We start from the raw sequence: 24535 nt of genomic DNA, 5'->3' as shown, positions 1-24535 counted from the left end.
ACAGCTCTCAGGAGGGTTTTGATAGAAATTGAAAATTTAAGAACCACTGTCTTATTCTTTTCATTTCATGTTTTTCCCGGCTGGTGTGTAAACCCTTTCAATGCAGGAACTGCTTTTCAATTTTTGGAAGCTAGCCCCATGCTGAGCACACAATCGGAGTTTTCAGCTTTCAGGCACTGGGGATTAGTGGGACCCAGGGGGTGTCTTGGTGGCGGCACAGTCTGGATCAGCTACCTTCATTCTTCGATATATGAAAGGTATATCAAAGTGCCTTCTGAGTTTTATATACAGTGTGTCAGTAAAGAGCTATACAAATGAAGCTTTAAGACAAGTACTCTGGATTTTCTTTCAACCAGATTGCTACCCCTAATTTCATCCTATACAGAAATTCTGGAGCAGCCACAGCCTGGGACACAAAGATTAATAAAACTGGTTACTGTTAGTAAGAAATTCAAGTCTAATAGACAAGAGAGATAGGTAAACAAATAATTACATGGTAAACAACCCATATAAGAGGTACAAAAGTATCGGTGGAGTCTGGGGACTTGATAGCTGAGCTGAGTTTAAAGGAATGCTTAGGAATGACTTCAACCAGGCATGGAAGAGAAACCCGAGCAAGGAAACTGCACGTGCAAAGGGTGGGGGTTTGGATCAGTCGGTTTATCAGGGAACGCATGGTAACTGCAAGCGTTTGGTGAAAGAGAATGGTGGGAATGGACCTTCCTTCTGGCCTTGGGTATCCCACTGGGAGGATGAGGCTCTGATGGGGTAAACCTGTGGGACTAGACCCTTGAGGGTGTTAGTGCCTCCTTTTACTCAGAAGCAGACAGTTCTTGATGGTGTGGCTATAGCTTCTCACTTTCTTAAGCACAGCAGCCTCTGGGGCTGTAGCTCTGGTCTCCATGTTCATTCTACGGCACTGACTTTCAAAGGGTTTTAACTGTAACCCCCAGTAAGAAATACATTTTATGCTGTGACCTAGGACATACATACACAAATATAACACTGAAACATAGCTTCCGTAAAATACTTTCATTATTGCCTATAATCACTTTGATATTTTGTTTTCTACTCTATGCCATTAAAAAAAAATTAAAGTTGGGTGGCACCCACTAAGTTGATTTCACAATGCAATGAGTCACAACGCATAGTTTGAGGAACCCTGTCCTAGGACTCACATCCTAGTTTGGAAGTGTCAAGACCCAGCACAGTGCAGTGACTGAGAACTCACACTCTGGGAGCACACTGCCAGAACTGAAGTCCTTTTTTTTTTTTTTTAAATATATCTTTATTGATTTCAGAGAGAGGAAGAGAGAGAGATAGAAACATCAATGATGAGAGAGTCATTGATCGGCTGCCTCGTGCACGCCCCCGACTGGGGATCGAGCCTGCGACCCGGGCATGTGCCCTGATGGGGAATCGAACCGCGATCTTCTGGATCCTAGAGTGATGCTCAACCGCTGAGCCACGCCCGGCCGGGTTTGAAGTCCTTCTTCTAAGTGTGGCCTTGGGCAAGTTACTTAACCTTTCTATATCTACGTTTCCTTGTCTTCAAAATGGGAGGGTAACAGTACCTACTTTGTAGGGTTGTTATGAAGATTAAGTGATATATATATTATATCTCCAGACAATTGCCAGGTATCTAGTAAGTGTTCCTAAGTGTCATCTGCCATTATCATCACCATCAACACCTTTGATCCCTCCTGTTATCCCATCCTAAAATGCAGCTAAGTTGCAGTACCACCGATAGGGGAACAAAAATAATACCAAACAGTTTATTTACAAAGCTGTTCAAAACTACACAGTATGTAGGGCAAAGTGGGGAGATGCTCTGGGACCCTGTCCCCCACTGGCTGCTCCCCCCACTTTTCACAGAGGAGAGGAGGAGGGAACACCCGCCATGGTTGGTGTTCTGGATGAGGTGACTGCCAGGTCTGCAATGATCTCCTCCGCTTTCCACTAATAAACATTTTATTTCCTCACTCGCTTTTTGTGACCATCTAGAATCCCACACCCCCGAAGTGAGGAGGACTTCCTTCTTACTGTGCACCTTGAGGGCCATATTAGAATGTCAATCCATAGAAAGGAAGATTGGAGTTCTTCTCTCATCAATTCAGTTCACCAAATCCAATAAAGGACAACCCACAAAGTGTGGGGGGGGGGTGAGCAGCAAACTTTTCAGCTATGGCAGGTTTCAACCCACCTCACAACCTCAGATGCTCTGATGGTCACACTGAGGGACAAAAGGGACATCTGCCAAGTGGATACCAAGTTCAAGAACATTCTATCAATCACCCAAAGGACCAGCTCAGGAAATAAAGAACAGGAGACTTGGAATAAATGTTTCATTGGTCATGATGATCAAAAGATGATAGTTAACACACACACACTCAGACCTCCTCCCACCTGTCGCAGGGCTGAAGCAACACCTCCAGGCCCCCCACCCCTCTCTGGGCTTCGCTGGCCACACCCTGCAGCCGCTGCCCCGCCCCGGACTCTGCTCCATTTCCACGTCTCTCAACATGGTGCCTGGACGCTCACAGTCAAGAAGAGCCGAGGACTTGACCTGAGTCTGCGGCAGGCAGGGTTGCAATGTCCATGAGTCCTCCGTCTCCCTTTCCCCACCTCTCTCCTTTCTCCTCTCCCCTCTCCCACCCCATGTTCCCCAGAAACAAATAGGATGGCTTCACTGGTCAATTCTTTACATGTACAAACACCAAAAGCAGAGGGAACACCCCTGGCCGCCCCCCTCCCCCCCAAACCCCAGTGCTGCGAGGGCAGCCAGTGGCGGGCGAGGCTGCCTCGGGAACCGTGGAGCTGCTGGAGCCGTCAGGCTGTTCTGGAAACTTCTTTGGCCTCTGGGCTTTACCTGGAGGCCTCTTCCTTAAGCTCCTTGTTTTTCCGCACCTCTTCTGCGTGCTTGTCCTGGGAGGGAAGGGAAGGAAAAGGGCAGGTTACTTCTGGGGGGTAAAGGGAGGGACAAGAGAACCCAAAGAATGGCCACCACTGGAGTGAAGAGCAGGCTCTGAAGGAGTCCTGAGAAGGGACAGAAGGTGGCAGGTGAGACTGGCAGGAGGCAGGTCCAGTGAGTCTGTTGGTGTGGCCCTAGGTAGCTCACTGACTGGGGCCAAGCTCCCGGGACCCACCTCCCAACGAGCCCAGCGCCCACCAGCCTCCGCCTCCCCCACCTGGCCATCCTGGGCTTTGCCCTGAATACGATACTTGGCTTAATAGAAGTAGCCACTCAGTGTAGCTGTTAGAGGAGCAGGCAGAGCAGGCAGGCCTCCTTACAGGCGTCCCCTACACACACATGCAACTTCACTGCCACTTTTATTTCTTGTCTGTCTCCTTATGAGAGTTGTCTAACTCCCTTGGTAAAAGATGAGGGCTCTTAAAGTATAAATGGATTGAAGAATTTTTGAGAGTGTTGTCCAACTCCAAAAGGTGAGCTTTCTTGCAAGTGTGTTAAAGAGAGCCCTCTTTTGCTTCCCAGCATAATGAAGCCAAAAGATGGGATCTGACTTCAAAGGCCCATTAGCTGTGCGACGGTGACCAACTTATTTCACTGATCAGCTCAGTTCTCTGGTTTTTAAAGAGAGGGGCATGCATGGGAAGCTCGTTTACCTCTAGAATTCTGCAATTTTAGTGTTTACCTCTAGGGTTTATCATTACAACTCATTCATTGTGCATAGATCCAGATCCTCTATTGAGTGACTTCCTTATGGGCAGGGAGCATGCCTTGTTCTTTTTTGTATCTCCCAGTTCCTCCTATGGCGCCTTACTCATGGTAGGTGCTCAATAAATATTGTCACTGCCAGACTCTGGCATCCATCCAGATATCAGGAGTCAGCCTGGAGCATGCACACTGAGGTAGTCCAGGTTCCCAGGATATATCTTAAACTACAAACCTGTCCCTGGTCCTGGGGAAAGTATGGGAAGTGGTACATTTAAGGCAGTGGTTCTCAACCTTGCTACGTGTACCAGCATGACCTAGAAAGCTTGTTAAACTGCAGGTCCTCAGGCACCATCCCTAGAGAGCCAGCATGAGTAGGTGTAAGATATGATTCACGTATCTGTAGTGTTAAACTTGACACCAGAAGAGTCTGGTGCAGGTGATTAATGATCCACAAAAATACCGACACAAGCACTGTTGAAGGTGTCCCTGAGCCAGGGCAGAAACCACACACCTATCTCTTGCCTTCATTGGTGGGCAAGGTTGAACAGAGGTCAAGATTCCAGAGAAGTGAGGCCAACTTTAGTGTCTGCGCCAACATCTTGCTTCTTTGAGTCTTACTTGACCTCCAAATCTATTACCCCAGAGTCTGGGTCTTCCCAATCTCTTGAAATCTACCTCCATGTCCAGGTGAGCTCACTGGACAGAACCCTAAATTTCTGGACTTCCTTTCCTTGGCCTCCAATGACCTCCTCTCTGACAAAAGGCCAGAAGGACAACTGGGAACTGGTCTCCCTGAAATAAGTGTTGAAAGAGCCACCTGGACATGTAGCCAAAGGACTGGGTTCTAGCCCCAGCTTAGTGTCTGTGTGCCACTGGGCAAGTTATCTGACCGCCTTTGGCATTGTTTCCCCATTGGTAAAATAAGGATAACACCTGCCCTGCTTGCCTCGTGGGCTGGTTGTGAAACTAAGGGTATGAAGAAATAAGAAGTGTTGGGCAATCTTTCAAATACCACATTGTGCTCTAGCCTCAATAATTTCTTCTGGGTTTGGCCTGAGAGACCATGCTTCATCTTATCCAAATCCCAGATTTCTTTTCCTGCAGGAGTTTGGTCCTAACCATCCCTCAATAACTGGGGAAGTCTGCCATTAGACAAGATCACTTCCCTCCTCTCCGGTACTTGGTGGAGGCCTTGCTGCCCCCAGAAGGATGGAGTATAAGAGCGGAGGGGCTACCACATGCTGGCCAACTGCAGGGCCTATGCAACATTCAGATCCCCTGTGAAGAAACTAGATCTTTCTAGTAGCTGTTGTGAAGGGCCTGACACTCTGTGGATAGGCAGGAAGGAGCGGGGACCACGCTGCTCACCATGGGACGAGGCCACGATCTGGTTCCGGGAGTCACCGCGCAGCAGGCGGCTCCTGGAAATAAAACACAGAGCTGGAGCTCTCCCAGGAGCTGCAGGAGAAACTGGGGCAGCCTTGAGGCTCAGGAAACGAGGCCAGCATGTTCTTAGCAGAACGGGCTGTTATTCTGCTGACACGGAGACCAACCTCAGCCTCTCACGTTTCTCATATTTAGGTGGCACCATCTGGTTTATTGACTAAAGGCAGCATATTGGAAAGGCTCGTGACTCCTTTGGTCCATATCAAGAGAGTTGGCAAGAATCATGTTTCCTGCTTAATGGGCAGCTCAGGTCCTCGTGCCCCTGGCTTAGAGCCGAGAGCTCAAGTCAGCACCTTTCATTGAGTCAAATTGGCCCATTCAAGGATAAAGCCAGGAGTGTACCGCTGCTTGGTTATGTCTCCTCCCTTGCATTATGTGGGTGTTCTCTAGATGATAAGAGGTCTAATCTCCCTGAGGCAGTGAGAAATTTCAATTGTGTAGCTGTGCAGCACGTCCCCCAAGGGATCCCAAAGCTCCATTTGTGTTTCTTGCCTGTGACTACCCAAACCATCCCTTGGAACTCGTTAAGGACCCAGCCTAACAGAAACATCCCCATTCCTGCCTGAGGCTGCTTGCTCCCCGAAATGACGTATAGGCCCCTCATACTTGCCACGGAGGGAGGAGCGCGTCCCAGGAGTCTCCTCTCTGATTCGAGTCCGCTTACCTTCTCTTGCAGCCGTTCCAGCATGGCCGCAAGGTGGGCCTCTCGGTTCTCCTTATTGGATTCCATCTTCTGGGCCAGCTTCTCCTTCGCCATCTTGATGAAGTTGTTGTTTTCCTCAATGGCTTTTTGGATCACTTCCCGCTCATGTTCCCGTTTCTCCGCCAGGTGCTTCAGGAGCTCAGCCTCCTGGTACTGGGGAGGCCCAAAGGGAGAAAGGCGCTCTTGAAGGTGGGCGCAGGGCGTATTCTTATCACCCTGACTCAGAAGCTCCGCACCCCGGGCCTGGCCCCGGCCCGGCGGCAGAAAGCAGAGCATTCCTAGGCTCTCCCGCCACACCCTCAGGTCCCTTTTCCTTGTCGCCATCATTCATTCTTCCATTCATTCACAAACACTAAATGGCCATATACTATGTGCCAGGCACTATTCTACCAAATTGGGACAGAAAAATTCTAGTAGAGGTAAGACATACATATATAACTCAAAGCAGACTAGCATGCAGCACACGCCTTAAGAGGTAGAGAGGAAGTGCTATAGGAACTCACGGGAGGAGAAGATTATTTTCTACTTGAAAGAAGAAGAAAAACTTATACAAAAATGGCATCAGAGTTGGGCCATAAGAATCAATAGGAAACAGCAGGCACACCAGGGGCTGGAAGTATAGCACACCATGACCTTCTTCCCCCTCCCCATTTAAGGAGTCTTTTTTTTACTTGTCTAGTCTTTTCCTAAGTCCTTAGTGCTTGTCAATGTCTTACTCTTATTGCTGTGCATCTGAGGCCAACTCTTGGAGGTATGCAATGCCGTGCCTTATCCCCTAACCGAACTGTAAGCTCCTAGAAACAGGGACTTTTACTCCTTTGTTTCTCTCCAAGATGCTTTGTTCTCTGCCCTGCCTATGGGGAATGCTGCCTAAATATTTGTAGGTTGGTGGTGATCTGACCCCAGCTGAGAGCCACCACCTGTCTTTTCCAGCTCCTTTCCCCTCCTGCTGAGGCGGAGGGAAGAAAGGACAGCACTTACTTTCCTTCGCTCTTCAGCCGCTTCGAGTTTCTTCTGTATCTCTTCCAGCGATGGGTCTCTCCGCCTGGGTAGGGAGGCATTGAACTCGGGCACTCCATCGAAGGAGGGTGGCTTCAGGATGACTTCAAAGGATTGGCCTGAGGTGCATTTGTTCAGCTCGATGACTTCCATGTCAGAAATTACACACCAGTTCAGGTCCACTGTGTCTGCTGCAGAGAGAGGAAAAGGGGCTGCTCACCCCCTGAAGACTGCATGGGCACCCATAAAGCATATACACATGCACACATATGTGGGAGACCTGGGTGCCCAAGGCAAACCAATGACCAAGGTTCTGGGTCTGTCCTCAACGTGGCACCTAAGTTCGGTGGGCTCTGATGGGGCTGGAGGAGTTGGTAGCCACAGTGAGGTCTCAGGCTCCAAGTTTAAGGTCTCAAGATATGTGATTTCTAATAATGTCTGTAGCAACTGTTTTTGCTTCTGCCACAAGGCTCCTCCCATAGCTCAGCTCTTGCTCAAATTGTCATCTATGGTGGCCAACAGTGGTACGCTTACCATCCACCCACCACCCAGCCACTTCTTCACTCCTCGCCCCACTACCAATCTGACGGCTCAGCCTGCTGACGCCTCTCCCCCTCTCCCTCCTACCCTGCTCTCTTCTTTCTCTCCAGTCAGCACTGCCTTTCCGCTGGCTTTCATCTTTTCTCCTACACTGTCTCCCACACCAGCCTAAACAACAGAAAAAAACAATCTCAGGTAACCTCCAACCCCACCATCTCTCATTTCCAGACCAAACCCATCCCTTCCTTTTAACCCCCAGGAAATTAAGAGGTGCCCTGTGCCCTGACCAGCCCCAATCAGGATGTGGCCATTCAGTGCTCCCTGCCAGCATCCTGGGCCACAGTGTCCTGGGACCCGCCAGCATGGCTCTCAAGAGCTTTCTTGGGTGGCTGCAGGCGAAAGTCCTTCACCTGCCCCTGGGCTCTGAGCGTTCTCCATCCTTCCTGGAGGAGACTTGGTGGCCATGGACTCTCATGATTTACCCCTGCCTTGCCTCTTCTTCCAGTCTAGGTGTCCCCTGCGGGCACAATCTCTGCATCACCTCTGCATCTCCACAGCACCATTTGCTAAGTGAATGCAAGGAAGCTAAGACCAAGAGCCCTCGGCCCAGGGCCTGATTCAGACCTTCCTCTGCTGCCTGCCTCCAGGCCCAGCCCCCACCTGCCTTCACAGGGCGCTTAGACCTTGGGAACCAGCTGCGGGGATGCAATGGCTCTGGGAAAGCAAAGGTGACTTGGGGAGGAGGGGCTCAAGAAACTGGGGTGGGGGTGCTATACTTATGGATACAAGCCACAGACACCCCCCACCCATTACTTTCCCATCTGCGGCGCTCACTTACCTTCATATTTATAGGATGATTTAGTCAGGGGATCTGCCAGGAAACAGGAGCAGAACAATGACACCAGCGGGAGCTCCTTCATCTTCTCTTTATAGGCTGTGGGAACACCCGGCAGGTACAGATGGTCACCCTCTCCTGGTCTCGGAGCCAGCATCTGTGTGAACCTGGATGCCCCAGCAGCCTGGGGTCCCGGGCTCAGCAGAGGCATCCAGACCCGCCCCTTGGCAGGGGATCCATCCCCCTTTGCCCCAAGCGGCCCTGTTTAGGATTCCTGTGTGTGATTTGGACCCAATTCTGTCCACCTACTAGACCCTGAGCTGCCCAGAGCGCTCAGATGACCCCACCTTCTCCCTAGTACAGCATCGCCCTTCCTAGTGCTGAGCGCCCTCAGGTACAGATCCCAAACACCAGTGTCTTTGCCCCACCCAGCCAGGCACCCTGGACCAAGTTCTCTAGCTCCCCACACTTGCCCAGCTTCTTCCATTACTTTTGCTCCAGGCAGTGTTTTCCTGGGAACACTGGGGGTAAAGAATTTGGTAAAGGAGCCCACCTTCACCCTCTGCTCCTGCCCCTCTCTGGGCGGTGAGGTCAGACCATGAGCCTTCCCTGACCTTCCAGTGCTGTGGTCACAGCCAGAGGGGCTGGCGCCCATGAGAGCTAGAGTGGCACCCCCACCACCACTGTCTAGTCATTCTGTGACTGGGGAGGATTTGAAAACCAGAAGGTCACAAATAGCCCACCCATACCCTGGCTTGGCATGTGCTCCCGGTAGGCCCCTTCCCTATCGCCTTCGTACCAACGTGCCTTGTTTTAAGCCCAGACACAACTTTTTACAGCACACACAGAAGAGCAAAAGGAAGAGCTCCGCTGTGATCCCACCCACCATCTAGAGATAACCTCTTTTAACCCTGGGTGTAACAGCTTTTTCTGTGGGTATGTAAGTATACATATGCATGTACACACATAACCTGTGCCACGGTGCCCCCATCACATAGATAGTTTTGTGCCTACCAGCGAGGGTCATATTTTCTGGAATGTGAGAGCTGAATCCGAATGAAAGTCGCAGAGTAGGTCGGTTACCAGCTCAAGATGCTGTTACAAACCTGAGAAAAAGAAAGTATTTTACCACTGACAGGTTATATGCCTAGGGAAGGTCTTTATTCAAGCAGGGAGGGAACCCCAGGAGGTGCCTCTTCCACTCCACACCAACTTTCCCCTTTCCCATACTCCAACCACCTCTTTCACCCCAACCCCAATCAAGTTCAATTTCGAGGCACTCATGATGATTTCGTAATTGGTTTCCCAGCCTCAAGCCCCCTGAGTATGCCTACATGGCTTTCTCAAAACTGTATGAATCAAGGGTTGTTCCTCTGTCTCCCTGCCCAGCTCACTGGACTGGCCCAAAGCAAGGGTTAGGGTGAGAGACAAACTCTAAATCAGAATTATCTGGAACCCATTCACAAAATAACTGTTGTGAATTTCTCCTTACACCCACCCAGAGCTTCCCAATGACCCATTCTGATATGAGTGAGAGGGAATTGGGCAAAAGATGTCAAAATACCTCTCCAGGTTCCTTCTCCCCTCCCTCCCCCCAGGAACCACTGTCTTAAGCACTCCTTGACCCCACTTAAGATAACCACCGACTATGAGAAGAACAAATGTTTTTAAGGAATGACATCAAAATGTAGTGCAGAGATGGTAACCGGTGTGCGGAATTATTGTGGGAGCTCAGAAAAGGGACTCTGTACTCTACACGAGGCCTGGGGGACCTCTGGTGTTAGCAGCACACAAGAGTCTTAAATGAGAAGTCAGAATTGGTCAGGAGATGGCGGGGGGTGGCGGGGGGCATTCTGCCAAGAAACAGCACGTACAAAGGGCGGGGGTGTGAAAACTTGGTCTCAGGTGATCTCAAGCTGGCTGATGCTGGACCAGAAAGTGTAAAGTAGGAGAGAGTGGTGAAACAGGAGAGGCAGGGAGGGAGCAGGCTTGGGAGTGCCTGGGGACAGTAGGTGACAGGGCTCCACTGAGGGCTACTATTGGATAAAGTGAGAAATAGCCAGCCTTGAGTGTCCATCAAGGGGACCGCTCGTTTCTTGGCTACTGTGATGGTTAACTTTTGTGTCAACTTGATGGGGCTAAGGGATGCCCACATAGCTGGTAAACATTCTTTCTGGGTATATCTTTGAGGATATCTCTGAAAGAAATTAGCATTTGAATTGATAGAGGACATAAAGATCCCTCTCATCCATGAAGGTGGGCCTCATGCAATCCATTGAGGGCCTGAATGGAACAAAAAAGTGGAGAAAGGGTGAATTTGCTCTCTCTGCTTGAGCTGGGACTTCTGTATTCTCCTGCCCTCGGACTTGGGAGCTCCTGGTTCTCAGGCCTTCTGACTGGACTGAGTTACACCAGAAGTTTCCTGGGCCCCGGCTTATAGACGGCTGACCATGGGCCCTCTCAGCCTCCATAATTGCATGAGCCAACCCCCCATATTAATCTCCTTCTGCGTATCTATATATATTCTATTGGTTCTTTCTCTGGAGAAACCTGACTGATACAGCCACCCTCAGTGGTCCCTGTGCCAGCAGAGGGTGGCATGAGCCAACAGCTTCCCTGCCAACATCCTCACAAGACAAAGAACCCTGAGACTGACTTAGAACCCCTTTCCTTCCTTAATGAGGTGTTTTCCCTCTGGGGACCAAGGTCTGTCCTGGCTGGGGACGGGCAGGGGAGCCAAGGGGAGCAGTGGGCTCATCTCCAGCTTTAGGTCCCACCATCGAGGAATCAGACACAAACTCCATCTCTCTTATTAGCTGTCACCAGTCGCATCACATGTCTAACCTTGCCTTCCCCATCTTAATTCGGCACAGAGTTGTCCAAATTAGATGAGAAAAGCAAAAGTACAGCATCCATCAAAAATGAGGCGCTTCATAGATGTTAGTTTCCTTCCCTCGGCCTTTTCCATCAGGGTGGTACCAGGTGCCACTCATCTGCTTCAGAGTCATTACCTCTGGTTCTCACCAGCCCTGCAAGGACTGTCATCCCTGTTTGCAAATGAGGAGATGGAGGCTCGGAGGGTTTATGTGGATGTAAAGTAAAAGAATGGAGATTTGAAGTCAGGTCAGCTGGCCTTTAGAGCTCTATTCCCACAGCGTCTCCTTATGCTTTGGAGTCAGAGGCCCTCCCAGTGCAGCACAATGGGCCTCTCTCCTTGAAGTCAAGCTGATCCTGACAGTACCAGTGAGCCCCTGAACAGGGAGGCGGGCCTGAGTGCCTGGATGCGACATCCCTGGTCATGAGCCTCCATTCTACACAGTCTCTGCTCACAACCCAGCTGATTGTGAAGGCTCCTGGTGGAGTGAGTGAGCCTTTGCCAGGAGTGGGAGCAGCCTCAGACTTTACCCTGAGAAAGAAGGGGGATCGAGCTGGGCTTTTTCTATAGGAGCAGGTACCTGGAGTCAGGGACCATGCCCCTCGGTGTGAGCTGAGAATGGTGATTAAGATCCTACACTTATGGAGCACTTCACAGGTTATAGTTTCTGTCACTCACATTATCCCAGTTGACCTTTGCATGAGGTGGGGCTAAGCTGACAAGAAAGGCATCACTAACTTAGAATCAGGGACTCAGAGAAGTTAAGACTCTTGGCTAAGGTCACACAGCTAGTTGGAGGTAAAGCTGTTCTAAGATCCAGGTCTTCTGATTTGTCAGCTGTTCCTTATGGGCAGTGGAGGGACTAGATGTTAACTGTTCATTCTTCCATGGTGCTGGGGACTCAGGAAAAGCCAGTCTGGCCTGAGGACATGATTTAATTAAAATATGTAATAAGTGCTTTCTACATTTGTGTGGATGATGCTGTGCTCAGAGTTTCAGGAGCAGGAATAATCAGGTAGAGAACATAGGTCAGAGAGGCAGAGAAGGAAGACCAGGGCAGGGAACAGGAAATACCCTGTACTACAGATGGACAGAGGTATGCATGGCCAAGGGATTTGTAGCTGAGAGCACTCAGTACCGCAGGGTTGGAAGTTACATAATTAAAAATGTGTATTTATAGAGCATCTACTAGTGAAAATGCCTTCCCTTTAATTTTCATAATAATTTTTGTGTGTGACATAGAAACTGCTATCCTTGTCTTATAGATGTGGGAATTGGGGCTCAGAGAGGCTGTGACATTTCTTTTTTTTCTTTTTTTAAAAATATCTTTATTGATTTCAGAGATAGGAAGGGAGAGGGAGAGAGAGAGATAGAAACATCAATAGTGAGAGAGTCGTCATTGAATGGCTGCCTCCTGCATGCCTCGGACTGGGGATGGACCCCGCAACCCGGGCTTGTGCCCTGACAGGGAAGCAAACCGCGATCTCCTGGATCCTAGGTTGATGTTCAACCGCTGAGCTACCCCCGGCTCGGCGAGGCTGTGACATTTCTAAGATCACTCAGTGTAGTGGGTTGAATGGTGTCCTCCAATAATGGTATATCCAAGTCCTAACCCCTAAAACTTGTAAATGTAACTTTATTTGGAAAGGGTCTTTACAGATTGAATTAAGTTAAGAATCTCAAGGTGAAATCATTTTATATTATCTGGGTGGCACCTAAAGCTAGTGACAAGTGTCCTTATAAGAGACATACAAAGGAGAGACAGAGAAAAGGACGGGTAAAGATGGAGGCAGAGATTGGAGCGATGCTGCCATAAGCCAAGGAATGCTCGGAGCCACCAGAATCTTTGGAGGGAATATGGCCCTGCTGATAACTTGATTTTGGACTTTGAACACCAAAACTGTGAGAGAATGAATTTCTGTTGTTTTAAGCCAAGTTTGTGGTCATTTGTTCCAGCAGCCATAGGAAACTAATGAACTCAGTAAGTGACAGATCTGGGGTTCAAACCCATGATTCTTTTACTTTATCTCATCTACTAGTGTTTTGACACAGTCTGATATTTTCCTCAAGATAATCTGTGTACATGTACCCATGGGCACATAGCGTCCTTTTAAATCTTGTACCAATAGTCACATCATTTCTTTTGTACTCAAGACCCAAAAGATGTTGCTGCCCTTAGAACATTCCGAGAAAGGATATAAGGGGGAAGTGATGAGGGCAGGACTCTTCTGAAGGGTCCAGCAATGCAGAGGGGCCCTAAGCCACTGGTTGGTGGAAGCCTCAGAAAGGAGCCTGACTTTACCCCTAATTAACCTGCGGCATCAGTGTTGGGTGGGGCTGGTCACCTCCCCAGCACTCAGCCTGGCTGTGAGAGCTCCAGGTTGTCACGAGTTGGACCTGGATTGAAGGCACACCACTTGGAAGATTTAGTGATGTTAACCTATGGTCTGGAGGCCCTTCAGAACAGTTCTTGTCCTCTGTTCTCCCACCTTAGACACCAACTGCCCAGGCCATTCTTTAGGGCACATCCAGTCAACCCTAAGGCCCACAACCAGCCTTAGTCCTGGAGACTTGGGCCTTACAAGCATCTCACGGTGCTGGGGGATCTGCTAAGTGGCTTGGTGGTTTGGGTCATGTTGTCATGCCTGCAACATCTGCAGTGGATTGGGGCCACCAGGTCTGTCCTGGGACTGTCAGAGAGGGGACAGTAAGGGTGTTATTGCCCAAGGTCAGAGAGAATAGAATGCCAAGAATTCCAAGAGTCAGGATGGAGATTAAGAGATCATGGAGCCTGGCCGGGCGTGGCTCAGCAGTTGAGCATCGACCTAGGATCCAGGCGATCAGGGTTCAGTTCCTGGTCGGGGCACATGCCCAGGTTGTGGACTCGATCGATGGCTCTTTCATCATTGATGTTTCTCTCTCTCTCTCTCTCTCTCTCTCTCCCCCTCTCCTTTCCTCTCTCTGAAATCAATAAAGATATATAAAAAAAATAAATAAAAGAGATCATGGAGGCCAGAGTAGGCATGAGGCCGTGAGGTCAGGCCCATTGGTGGGAGATTCTAGGGAGGACAGCAGACATCGGAGCATCATAAGGCACAAACCCATGTTGAGGCAAACCTATGGCCCTCCCAGAGATTCCTTGTGTGTTTTCTGTTAAGGCAGAGGCCAATCCCAGGCCATGGGTAGCCCCTAAGGAAGACCAGAAAACTGGCCACTTTCAATGGCAGTAGCAAAGATCAAAGGGACCCCCAACTGAAGGCTGATGTGTCACAGTAACTCAGGTAGTAACTATAGAACCAGATCTAGAGCTCAGGATGGTAACATCCTGACTCCTGCCCAGTGCTCGCTCCTAAGCACTTCTGATGGACACAGACAAAAGGCAGGGCCACCCTGGGCAGCCCAGTCCCTGTGCTGCCAGTTATGATCCAGCATAGCAGGTGATGAGAGTGACACAAGCTTTGAATGCTGAAGGTGAGAGTGTGATGGGCTTATTATGCAATTTAGTTTCTGCAGTGCCTCTAACCTTGCAATGGCTTTGGAACCTGACTGTGTGACGACTCTGTGACTGAGTTTATTGAGAGTCATAGGGGGCCCACTGGGCTGCATGCAGGGTGCATTGGGACTGATTGCTAGATAGAAAGGGGAAGATCAGAGACCTTCAGACCAGGGAAAGAGTTTGGGCTTTATCTTCAGTTCAGTGGGAAGCCACTGACATCTTTTGAATAAAGGGAGAGGAAATGGTGATGCTGATAATAATAGCAATAATAATGGATGCCATTTCTTGAGCACCTGATTTGTACCAGGAAACCACAGACATGATCTCAGTTTATTCTTTGAGGTTCTTTTATAATGAAGAGACTGATGCTCAGCAGAGTCAATTGCATCACGACCTACAGGGAGTAAGGGGCAGAGCTGGGATTTTCATTCCAAAGCCTGGCTTTATCTTTAGGTTATACTGCTAGTGCAAAAAGATTCATCTGGCCCTGGCCGGTATGGCTCAGTTGGTTGGGCGGTCATCCTGTGCACCAGTTCTATTCTGGGTCAGAGCACATGGCCGAGTTCAGGCTCGACCCCCGGTAGGGGGAGTGCAGGAGGCAGCTGATGGATTTCTTGCTCTCCCATTGATGTTTTTTTCCCTCTCTCTCCCTCTTCCTTCCTCTCTCTCTTAAAAAAAAATCAAAACGATTCATCTGGCAGCATGATCTTGGAAGAAATATGAGGAGGGGAAGGCTAGATGCTGAGACTAGGCAGGAAGTGTTGAGGACCTGCCTAGAACAAGTTAAACCCTGGACTGTTGGCAACTCACCTAGCACTGTCTACCTATTTGCAAACTGATCCGTACATTTCCCCTAGTTTCAGCATCTAGAGTCTGTATATGGAAAAGCATGTAATCACACTTTTTTTTTTTTCCTGCTGGACTGAACCATTAGCATAATTGGTAAAATTAATTAGTGGTAGCCCCACTGGGCAGAGATCTGGGGCCATCAGGAGATAAGATGCAGAATGAGTTAAGCTTTTATTTTTATTTTTTCATCTTCACCTGAGGATATATTTATTGATTTTAGAGAGAGAGGAAGGGGGGAGAGAGAAACACTGATTGGTTGCCTCCTGTATGAGCCCTGACTGGGGATTGAACCCATAACCTATGTATGTGTCCTGACCAGGAATTGAACCCACAACTTTTTGGTGCATGGGATGATGCTCCAACCTACTGAGCCACCCAGCCAGGGCAGAATGAATAAGTTTTGATCAGGGGTTAAGGTGACTAATAGTGAAGGTCTAGAATCAGGTTGTTGACTGAAGAGGGATCTCATGGATCATCCAATTTCCCTGGAACGTCAGAATGTCAGAGACGGAGAGACTCAGCCATCACAAGCCAGTGGATCTCAATTGGGGGCAGCCTCACTCCTAAGAAATACGTGGGACTTTTTGATGGTCACTAGACTGGGGGTGGTACTTAGGGGTATTTAGTGGGCAGGGGCCAGGTAGGTTAAGAATCCTGCATTGCAGGCAATGATCCCACACAACCAATAATTGTCCCTACCGAAATGCCAATACCCTTCTCCCCAGGAACCAAAGATCCTCAGGCACACTGAGTTCATGGCAGAGATAAGATCAGAGTCCGAGCTTCTGGATTGCAATGTCGGTACCCTCCCCTTCATACTGATCCTTTCTCTCTCCTGCAGACCAGGATGTGAGTGAATAGCCCACATGGGGGCCACCAGAGCAGCAATGACAAGATGGGGATGCCTAAGGGACACCACAGCAGATAGACTTATTTACATGACCAGAAATGGTGACCCATACTCCCAGGCAGTCAATGACCGGATGCTGACAGTGAAGAGCAACCAGTTCTCAGATGCCAAATGGCCATTGGTTGGGTGCACACCTGACCTCATAAGGTGCCTCTGACTGTCCACATGGCCAGAGTGAGCAAGAAATGTCTGGAGAGTGCCATCAGGATGTGTCAATTCCCATGTGGACTATTTTTGAGGAATAAGAAGCTAATGTAAATTAAGTGGTTTGAATAGAGTGGTTCCTGGCAAGGGTGCTCAGAGGCTGTATGGGAGCACTCTGCCCAGAATCAAGGCATGGAAGCAATGGGCTCTGACCTAGGCCCTCTGGCCACAAGCAGAATAGAGAGGTGGCTCTTTAGGTCCGTGCCAACTATATCTTTTAAATGTCTTGTTAAGTTATGTATTTACCTGAAATAAGCTGCATAGGCTCCCTAAATGTCATGGAATCATCTCATCTCTGTACAGTAACCCTGATTATTTCATGCTGATCAGAGGCTCTGATTGGCAGACTATTTTATTTCAGTTAAAAAAAAAGAAGATAAATGATTTTTTCATGAATGTGGTTTTCATTCTTTCCATAAGTATTATTGAATATTTAATTCTGTGCCAAGCCCTCAGCTAGGTCCTAAAATAACCACAGGGATTTTTATGATGAAAAGGGAAACAGGTCCTCTAGGTGGGAATTCGGAGCCTCTAGAAGTTTCAGAGATGCCCTGTGGACCTTGGGCAATTCTCTGGCCGTCACACGGAACATGTTATAAAGGGAGAGGGCTGGGTATTAGAGCACAGGCCAGGGCGGGCTAGTGAGATACAGGGAGGGAAACCGGACAAAGCAGAAATAGTGTGCTATTAACTGGCTTTGGGGGACTGGCGTTTGTCTAATCATCCCCCTCAGGTTGCCTTCAAGGGGAAGAGATGGTGGGAGCCATGCTCAAGAGCAACTTCCAGCCAGTGCCTAACAGACTTAGAAATGCAGCTTCACTTGTGCCTCAGGAAATAAGGAGGTGTCACCTGTTGGCAAACACAGGGCTCTGGGGTTTGTGTTTATATTGGGAGGCAAGCCAGAGAAGGCAAATTAAGCCTGGGTAACCGACAGCCCCAAATAATCCACAGCGATGGCACTTTCTGGGCTATTTTTATTTCAAGTCAATATATACAGAAGAACCGACATACAGTATTGGAAATAAAGATCAGGGGCACAGACTTCCATTCAGTGTCGCTGGGTGGAGTCTAAGCCTTTGTGACCCAGGTACCATGCGAGGTCCTGGGGTTGAAGCACTTGGAGGAATCAGCATATGGAACAAGCCTGTGTAATCCTACTGTAGTCACATTAGGAGTATTTTGTAGTATTTAACAGTTTACCAGGCACTTTCATACGCATATGTATATATATGCATTTTATATGTAGCGTTTTGGTCACAAACATATTAACATCATATTTCAGAACATCTATGTGAAAGAGAAAAGAAAAATTCCTCTCATCTTGCTACTTTTTTGTTGTTGTTAATCCTCAGCTGAGGATATTTTCCCCATTGATTTTTAGAGAGAGTGGAAGGGAGGGAGAGAGAGAGAGAGAAACATGGATGTGAGAGAGACACATCAATAGGTCGCCTCCCACATGTGCTCCAGATAGAGCTGGGGATCGAACCTGCCACCCAGATATGTGCCCTTGACCAGGAATCGAACCTGAGACTCTTTGGTGCACGGGTTGATGCTCTAACCAATGAGCAATATCGGACAGGGCATCTTGCTACTTGTGGCTATTGGCATTTCCTTGTAGTTTCCCTCCTGTGTCTATTATCTATAACCTGGGTATGTATATTTTATCATTTCATTTTCCCCAAACCCAATGAAATACTATTATACCCATTCTACAGATAGTTCAGGTAAGTGACTTGATTTGCTCAGAAGTCATACAAGTAAAAAATAATGAAGATGGGATTTGAACCCAATTCCTCTTATATCAAAGGCCATACTGTCTCTAATAGCGTCCCATGGTACTTCCTCAAATCCAAGGCCAAACATAAATGGAAGCAAGATAGATGATCACCTAGGGGGTGTGGTTGAAGTGTGCACAGAGGCTCATTTGCCCCAGATCTGCCCCTCAACGGTGGGTAACCTAGGTGCCTAAAATTCTCACCATTTCTATCAAGCATTGCCTCAGAAAGCCCCTGTTAAAATGTGCACACACGACCTACCAAGTGTAATAAATTAAATCATTGTCCTGTCAGCAGAGAACAGGCAATAGAACTTGTGGACATTTTCAGAAGTCAAGCTCTCTGTCCTTAGATGGGAGGAGCTATAGAGTTTTCTAGCATTTTCATTCCCCGCCCTTTGTCAGATAAGGAGACAGAGGGCCCAAGAGATCCAGTGCCTTCCGCAAGATTAAGGAGGCGTACCAGGGGCAGTGTTCAGGCCTGCGGTAGGTTTGCTAAAGGGAGACGCCTACCCTTGGCAGTCATACTCTTGCCTTCTCTGTTCTTTCATTCTTCTCCATGCTTTGTAAGTTTTACATCTTGTTTTCATCTCTAAGTTAATATAATTTATGCCCACACTGCTTTGAGAATAAAACAGTATCTAGGGGTTTCCTTTGTGTGAGACAGTTTTGTCAGAATGATCTGGAGTTTCAGTTGTGAATTACCGTTATTGGTTTATTTATTGAGAACCTACCATAAGCACTACACAAGGGATACAAGCACTAGGAAGGGATACAATGAGGAATGGAACAGACGTATTTCTTAGCCGCAAGGTATTTGACAATTGCATTCAGCCTTATAATCGTATTGATTACAATTAGGCAATGACTCTAAATTCTAGTGTTTTCTTTCTTCATAACCATTATCAATATTCTTCTTGTACTAGAGTTCTGTAATTTGATAAAATCATTTTTTTTGGCTAAAAAAATTAGCTAGACTATTTCTGAAGTAAATTTTTTCTAAGAAGGACTCGTGCAATACTTGTTGAGACCTTAGATGTCTGCTTGATGGTAGGTGCAGGAGACAGACCTGTCCCAGTATCAAAGTCAAGTTGTGTTTGCACTGTCAGGAGACAGAGCCTCTCACCTGCTTGCACATACACTGGTCCTCCCTTAACTGCGGGGAGAAGTTCCAAGAAGCCAGTTAATGCCCGAAACGAAGGATAGCACTGAACACCGTATACGCTATGTTTTTTCCTGTACAGACTTAACTTTTTACTTGAAGCACTTTACAGCTTCTTTGGACATATCTTCACTGCCAGCATCACTACCCTTGCACTTTGGGGCCATTATTAAGTAAAATAAGTGTTACTTGAACACAAGCACTACGATGTGACAGTGGATCTGATAACTGAGACGGCCACTAAGTGACTAATGGGTGGGGAGCAAGTACAGCCTGGAAACTCTGGACAGAGGGATGATCCACATCCCAGGTGGGACAGAGCGGGACAGCGTGAGATCTCGTTGAGCTACTCAGAATGGCATGTAAGTTAAAACTTATGAATTGCTTATTTCTGGAATTTTCCATTTAATATTTTCAGACTACTGTTGATCAAGGGTAACTGAAACCATGGAAAGTGAAACAGCGGATAAGGCGGGGGTGGGGGTGGCTATTGTACTCAATTTGAAACTTGCTCCCTAAATGGTCTGGATTTCTGGGCACTGACACCCAAATGATCCACTGGGATTCTGCACTCGGCCCCTCCCCCTCCGCCACTGGGTCTTTCACCCTAGAGTTTGAGCTCAAATCTTTTTTCTGGATTCACATTCTCTGGTTTGTTCTCTGAACTCCGGGGTTGCATGTGCCCTGTCATATATTAGGCCAACCACCCCAGACACCTACCCCTTCTGATCTGTCTGTCCTCCTGCTTCCCACCACCCACTCTGAGAGCAGGATCCTGCAGGGGTGGACACATGGCTGTCAGTTTTAATTGATGGAAAAGGCCAGTGGGCTTTGGTGGGGAAGGTGGAGGGGGGTGTATGGGAGTGGGGGTTAATACACCTACATTTGTCTTTCTAGTGGGACTAAAAATGCAAAAAACACACTCCCAGAATACTTTTTTAAATGGCAGGAGATTTTTTTTGGTCTTTACTCCTCCTCAAAGAAAAATAGAAAAAAGTAACTTTTTCCAAACTATCACATCTCTAAATATACCAAATTCTAACTTTATAAGCACACTAAATTGTACATGATGAATATTTATTTCCCAAGCTGAGAGAGAGAGAGAAGAGAGAGAAGAGAGAGAAGAGAGAGAAGAGAGTTTGGTTCTTATAAAAATTATAAAAGAAAAGTTACAGGGCATTTAAAAATTAATTTTGCATATTTTATCATTCTCCTCATAATTTCTTACCCCCCTCCCACAAAAAGGTCTTATTTCTAACCACCCCTGACTTCAAAATGTCTGGGAACCCTATGCCTCCAAACGGGAATCTCCAAGTAAGTAGAAAATAATATAAAAATATCTAGGGAGAACATTTTAATATAAAAAAGGTCTAGGGGTTCAGGAAAAACTAAGCCTTTCTTTGGTTAAGATCTTTATTTTTTAAATATCCAATTATTTAAAATCAAGAACATAAAAGATCTTTCTATAATGTTGGGTTAATGTAGACACTATCTCTTCTCTTTCTCCCTCCCTCCCTCCTTCCTTCTTTGCCCAGTCTCTTCCACTGCCTTCTCTCTGGATCTCGGTTCATCAATCTTTGTTGCTCTATTTTAAATCTTATCAGTCATCCCATTTCTGTCGCACAGGGCAAATGTGGTTCAAATGGCCTGGTCGGATGAGAGAAGGCAGCCAGCCCCACTTGGCTCTTGGATTTCTTTTATGAAGCCAAATGAAATCTAGATATTAAGCAAAAATGCAAGACACTCCCATTCCCCCAACGTCAATAGTGTGTCTGCTCAACAGTTTGCTCAGGACACAAGACTTCTCTATCTTTGATGGGTCCTTAGAACAAAGTATCTCCCTAAAGATACGGAGTTTTTCCCATTTAAGACAATGCTTGGATTTAGTTGTACCTTTGGGCACTTATCTTGTACCTGGTAATAAGGACATGTATGAGCAAGTTTTCCTTGCAAGAAGTTCAGTCTACAACATGGGTGGACCGTGAGGACACTCTGCTAAGTAAGATAAGCCAGTCACAAGAAGAAAATACTATGTGATCCCAAGTACATGACAGAATACAGATTGATGGTTGCCGTGGATTGGGGCGGGGGAATAGGCAGTTATTGTTTAATGGGACAAAGTTTTAGTTTGAAAAGATGAAAAAGTTCTGGAGTGGACGGTGGTGATGGTTGCACAGTAATGTGAATGTACTTAATGCTCCTGAGCTGCACCCTTACAAATGACTAAAATGAGTAAAATAAATTTCATATTATGTACTTTTTACCACAATTAAAAATAAATTTTTTAAAAAAGACGTTTATGTTCTAGTAAGACTTATCCATAGGCTTACAGTCTTATAGTTAGAGAAAGGAATTAGAGGTCTCTCATCCCACTGTTTCTCCAACCTTTTTCTTACTGAGATCCATAATAAAGGCCTACATTTTATATCATGACCCAGTATGTATGTCATGCTACTATATATTTATAGTCACTGATACATACACATAAGTACAGACAGCCACTCATATAAATGTATGCATAACTGAAATATAAGCATAAATATGTGTTATATTTACTTATATTTATAAATATATACCTAATTGAAAATATATAACTAGAAAATGGCACAGGAAAAATTATTTACTCTACTATAAGGAATGTGTTCTGACTTACTTTTACACCATTTTATTTAAAAAAATACCAGTTACAATCCACAAATTGATTTCACAATCCACTCATGGGTTTCAATCTACAGTTTGAATAACATTAATCTAGACCAGTCTCCAACACAATGCAGAAATCTCCTTTATAGCCACCCTGCTGTGTGGTAATCCAGCTTCTGCTTGAATGCTTTTCATGACGGGGAACTCACTTCCTACCATGCTCTCTAGTGGATCCATCTAGCAATGAAAGATTCTTACCCACTCCAAACCTGTCCCAGAAAGACTAGGATCCACTGACAGCTCGGCTGCTGGTGATGATAAGTGGGCTTCAAAGAGAGGTGAAGGTACAGACCCAGCAAGCAAGGTGAGGGACTGTGGGGAACTGAGAGGGGGGTTGGCTGGCCCTAGAGGACCGAGCAGGGTCTCTGGGAGACTTGAGCTCCGCTGATCAGACCTCTCGCCTCCGCCTCCTCACAGCTCCAGCACTATGATTATTTCCTCATCTGACAGATGACCTCATTCCCCCGGCACCCTGACTCCCTGCTTGTGGGGGAGTAGTTTCCTCCCCCTAGAGGGGGCCTCAGCCTCGGTAGACACAGATTACCCCACCTTCCCTCTCCACCTCCCACCCTCCCGGCAGGACTCCGGCGGGCCACTGCTGGCCACGCTTCCTGCCATTCTCTTGGTCTTGAGACATGCAGTGGCCCTGTCCTCATGTTCGGACTTGGGCTGCCTGGATGCTTCGGAGTCCCCCCGAGGGGTTTGGAGACCTGCCCCTTTTCAGGACAATGGGACTCGTCCACACCTGACTGTGTCTTCTCGGGAGGGGTAAAACAAAGACAGCACCACCACGTGGGGCTAGCTGGCCGCTGGACATCAAGTCCCCGGGTCCTGCGTGAGAAGAGGACAGAGCCTAACTACAGGCGAGGGCGGAGGGCTGGGTAAGGAGGGGACTGACTGAATAAAGAGGGACCAGGGCGTGGCAGCCGTGGGTCCCCACAGTTTGCAGCCTTATGGCCAGCTACCCCGCCCAGGTGGGATGGGGCTGACCTCAGGGTGGGGCGGGGCAGGGAAGGGGCGGTGATCTTATTGTATCCTTAGACCAGGAGAAAAAAGTAACTCGGTGCAGATAGAGGAGAAAGAGCTGGATGATACCAAGGGAAAGGGAGAGGAGAAAAGCTGGGGCTGAGAAAGGAAATGTGAAATACAGAGCAGCTTCTGGCTTACAAGGGGCCTGGGGGTCAGGGCCAGCTCCCGCGAAGCCAGGCTCTGAGCAAGCCCTTTCTCCCCAGCAACAAAACGTTTTTATGCAGGAAAAAACTCACCATGGACATCTGGCCCGGGCAATTCCCGCCCATCCTTTCTCCCCCAGCTCTGGAATGGAAGGAGTGCCTGCAGCCCACCCTCACCCCTCTGCCCAGGCCATTCTTTTCTCCTCACTCCATTTGCCCCGGGGTTTGACAAAGTTTAATTGGTTGAGTGAAACCAAAAGGGAACACAATAGGTGCCAGACTCCTCCCTGATTCTCCTCTTTGAAACTGCTGGCTTTCTTTTTCTTTTATCTGAAAAGCCTCAAATAATTTGCATTTCATTTCTACTTACCTGCAGTCCAGTTAGAAGCGAGCTGCTCCCTTCCTCACTCCCTCAATTAGTGGTACCCTGGGCTCCTCTCCACATCAGCACCACTGCTCTGCTCTCGCCATGACATCACCTCCCAGCTCTGTGATTGGCCAACGGCGGGTTGCTTGGCAATTGGACAGTCTCCTCTGGCGGAGCAGGGATTGCCTGAGTGAGTAACTCTTAGCAGGCCAGGGAGTGGGAGATGATGTCAGACAAATAGCCTGCTTTCCAGGCGGCCTGTAGAGCCGGGGAACCGGACGCTGAGGGCCGGGGTGAAGAAGGAAAGAGGGAGTGGTACCGGGAGGAGGGGGGGCGAAGGCACAGCTTGCAAGCTGAGCCGCCCAGTGAGCGAGAGGACCTGGAGAGGGGGAATGATGAATGATTTCCAGAACCTCTAGCTCTTTCAGATCTGGGGGTGGGAGAATATGGAATCTAGAGGAGAAACCAGAAAGCACAGATGAATCCTTAAAATAGCTTCCCGGAGGGCTTGCTGCCTGTTTCCATCTCCGTCAGAAGGGCTGGTGGGTTTGATCAGTGACTCAGAGGCAAGGTGGGACTGCAGGCACCCCAGACGTTGGGGTGGGGAAGGTGCAGCACAGGGGCCCCAGGAGAGCAAGGCTTCCCTCTCACTACCTCGCTGTGGTGTTTGCCACACATGTACTGTGGCTACTTGACCAGAGCTGGTGGGTCCTCACGGCCCAGCCAGCCCACGTGGGCCTTCCACAGGGTCCTCCTGATCTCCCTGATCAGGACTGAAGCCGAGACTCATCACTGCCCTGGGGGATTCCTAAATGAAGTGGAAC

The 24535-nt window shown here is 48.0% G+C and overlaps 1 protein-coding gene across 4 annotated transcripts; it reads right to left on the bottom strand.

Moving 5' to 3' along the window:
• Positions 1-1278: 1278 nt before the first annotated feature.
• On the bottom strand, positions 1279-24082 carry STMN4 (stathmin 4). Of its 4 annotated transcripts, XM_081136042.1 has the most exons (8): positions 23715-23768; positions 9214-9305; positions 8203-8298; positions 7452-7532; positions 6807-7015; positions 5787-5978; positions 5045-5097; positions 2334-2925 (listed from the first exon to the last, which is right to left on the bottom strand). In XM_081136042.1, the coding sequence occupies exons 2-7, from the start codon at positions 9224-9226 to the stop codon at positions 5077-5079; spliced, it is 612 nt and encodes a 203-aa protein (XP_080992168.1). In that variant the 5' UTR covers positions 9227-9305; positions 23715-23768; the 3' UTR covers positions 2334-2925; positions 5045-5076. The 4 variants fall into 4 exon arrangements, with proteins under 4 accessions (XP_080992169.1, XP_080992168.1, XP_080992170.1 ...); XM_081136044.1 differs by lacking the exon at positions 7452-7532 and having other exon boundaries at positions 23715-23804; XM_081136041.1 differs by lacking the exon at positions 5045-5097 and having other exon boundaries at positions 2335-2925; positions 23715-23784.
• Between the last annotated feature and the right edge of the window lie 453 nt (positions 24083-24535).

This window comes from Miniopterus schreibersii, assembly GCF_964146895.1.
Source record: "Miniopterus schreibersii genome assembly, chromosome: 4".
In the NCBI taxonomy this organism is placed as follows: domain Eukaryota; kingdom Metazoa; phylum Chordata; class Mammalia; order Chiroptera; family Miniopteridae; genus Miniopterus; species Miniopterus schreibersii.
The sequence above is the reverse complement of the archived record's forward strand: the minus strand, read 5'-3'. Positions and strand labels throughout refer to the sequence as shown.

What these genes read in the sequence shown, in the direction of transcription:
- STMN4 (XM_081136041.1), bottom strand. An exon ending in GAGAGAAAGAAGAGAGCAGG is followed by an intron (nt 7,016 to 7,451) that starts GTAGGAGGGAGA and finishes CTCTCTCTGCAG; the next exon opens with CAGACACAGTGGACCTGAAC. An exon ending in TGGAACGGCTGCAAGAGAAG is followed by an intron (nt 2,926 to 5,786) that starts GTAAGCGGACTC and finishes CTTCCCTCCCAG; the next exon opens with GACAAGCACGCAGAAGAGGT.